Here is a 2500-nt window from a genome sequence, read left to right on the forward strand (position 1 = left end):
AAAATGATTAAGTGAAACAAGCACTCCTCAAAGCGCACCTTGATTTTGTGAAGAAAACTACATTTCCCAACATGCACTGTGCTCACGATACAAAAATACATACAAATTCAATATTCTTTAATAAATATATTTGTTTTTTGTACAATTTCTTTGAACAGAATTTTACGGCATTTTTAATGCATTTTTTTTGTCTTTGCTCAGTTTTTTTATTTTTTATTCTCTAGATATTATGATTTTCTTTCACTTAAATACATCGAAATGAAAACCAAAATTCTTAGATTTTAAACCTTATAATTGACAACACATGAGACAACCTGCAGTTATATATAACAATGCAATATTTAATAATAAATAGATTTGTTTCTCATGAAATATTCTGCCTTTTTTCAACCCTTAATACTTTTTTAAATAATATGATGTAGTATATAAATATGACTATACTACTATAAATGCTAAACCAAAATATAAGGGAAATATAAGAGAATTAGGTGAATACTATGGGATAAATAAAGAACAATATGTTAATAAATATGACTGAAATATCATTTGAATTATATAAATGTTGACCAGTATACTATGGAAATAATAAAGAAAATAATATGGATATACTTTAAGAACATATCACCTAAATATTCTATGAACATTGCAGAAATGTGATAAAAAAAAAAAATACTATTAAAAGCAATCACTTAAATACAAACATAAAATAAACAGCAAAGTTTTGTTGACCATCACAATAAATACAAATACAACAGAAAAACAACAATAAACAACCTGTTAGTGGCATCACCATAATAATAATAATAACAACAACAACAACAATATTTATAGAGATATCCACACCACCACAGCCTCACAGATGATGGGAGATTTGATTCCCTGCATGTGACTGTGTAGTATTTTTCCAGCACGCACGCGCACACGCCTCCTCCCCACTACTACGAGCCACGTGAGCGCGCACCTCCATTCATGCACCCCCCATGTAGTAAAAAGCGCGTGCACGAGAGGAGACAACATTTGAAAACATATTTACAAATAAATAAATAAAACTGTTTCCGGTGGAGCGGTCTGATGATCGATCCGTGTGCGTGCCAGAGCAGACAATAGAGCTACACACACACACACACACACACACACACACACACACACACACACACACACACACACACACACACACACACACACACACACACACACACACACGACAGTGAATGCAGCTGGACTCAGGTGACTCCTGCAGAGCTGCAAAATACTGATCCCCACACACACACACATACACACAATGTCCTCAGATGTTCCCTTCATATGTACACACATGGAAACACACACACACACACACACACACACACACACACACACACACACACACACACACACACACACACACACACACACACACACACACACACACACACACACACACACACACACACACACACACACGCATGCATGCATGCATGCAACCACTCCTGCATACACACACGATTTGCAGCGATTCCTGCACTGGAGGCTCGTTTCGGTGCAAAATGAGGACACGTTGAAGCCCTCTAACAGCAGCATGAATCCCATCATATTCCACACACACACACACACACACACACACACACACACACACACACACACACACACACACGCGCACACACACACACACACACACACACACACACACACACACACACACACACACACACACACACACACACACACACACACACACACACACAGGTGAACATGTCTCCCTGTGTTAATCCGGAATACCATGCACACACACACATTTATTATCTCAGCATGCACCGCCGTGTGCTGCACAATACTACAGCATTCTGTACAGAATCTGCAGCTTTCTCTACAATAAAGCCTGGAGTGTGTGTGTGCGTGTGCGTGTGTGTTGTTTGTGCACGCTGCAGTGTTGCAACACCCCCGTCCCTCCAGAGCAAACAGCCTCTCACCTGCACACAAAGTTCCCAGCAGAAGTGCTCCGACAGTCAGCCAGGAGAGACACATGTTTCCCGCTGCAGCTCCGAGACCCCCTCCTACATCCAAGAAGTGTGTAAATCCAGGAGTGTGTGCAGTATAGTGTGTGTGTGTGTGTGTGTGTGTGTGTGTGTGTGTGTGTGTGTGTGTGTGTGTGTGTGTGTGTGTGTGTGTGTGTGTGTGTGTATGCAGTGTGTGTGTAATAATCCTCCTCCAAAGGCAGCAGAAGTTCCCCTCGATTCCGGAGCTCCAGCCTGGTTCCTCGGCCCCGGGGTCAGTGTCTGTGGCCGAAAAAGGAGCCTCTCAGGCGGCGTGTGTGTGGATCAACCCGCTGACCAGCTCCTTTCTCCCCCTCTCTCTCGCTCCCGTTCTCTCCCCTCTGTGTCTGCTATCCTCTCTTTCCTCTCCTCTCTCTTTCTCTTTCCCCTTCTCTCTCTCTTTCTCTTTCCCCTTCTCTCTCTCTCTCTCTCTCTCTCTCTCTCTCTCTCTCTCTCTCTCTCTCTCTCGCTCTCTCGCTCTCTCTCTC

At 42.4% G+C, this 2500-nt stretch overlaps 1 protein-coding gene across 1 annotated transcript in view; it reads right to left on the reverse strand.

The window, feature by feature from the left end:
• Positions 1-2500, reverse strand: part of LOC307026587 (activin receptor type-2B-like) — a 30446-nt gene that overhangs the window by 27936 nt on the left and 10 nt on the right. Inside the window, exon 1 of the mRNA XM_079662107.1 lies at positions 1950-2500. This exon is cut by the window's right edge and continues 10 nt beyond it. Within this exon, the coding sequence (XP_079518233.1) occupies positions 1950-2004 (55 nt within the window). The 5' untranslated portion in view covers positions 2005-2500. The remainder of the gene's footprint in view (positions 1-1949) is intronic.

This window comes from Notothenia rossii, assembly GCF_949606895.1.
Source record: "Notothenia rossii genome assembly, chromosome: 12".
NCBI lineage: Eukaryota > Metazoa > Chordata > Actinopteri > Perciformes > Nototheniidae > Notothenia > Notothenia rossii.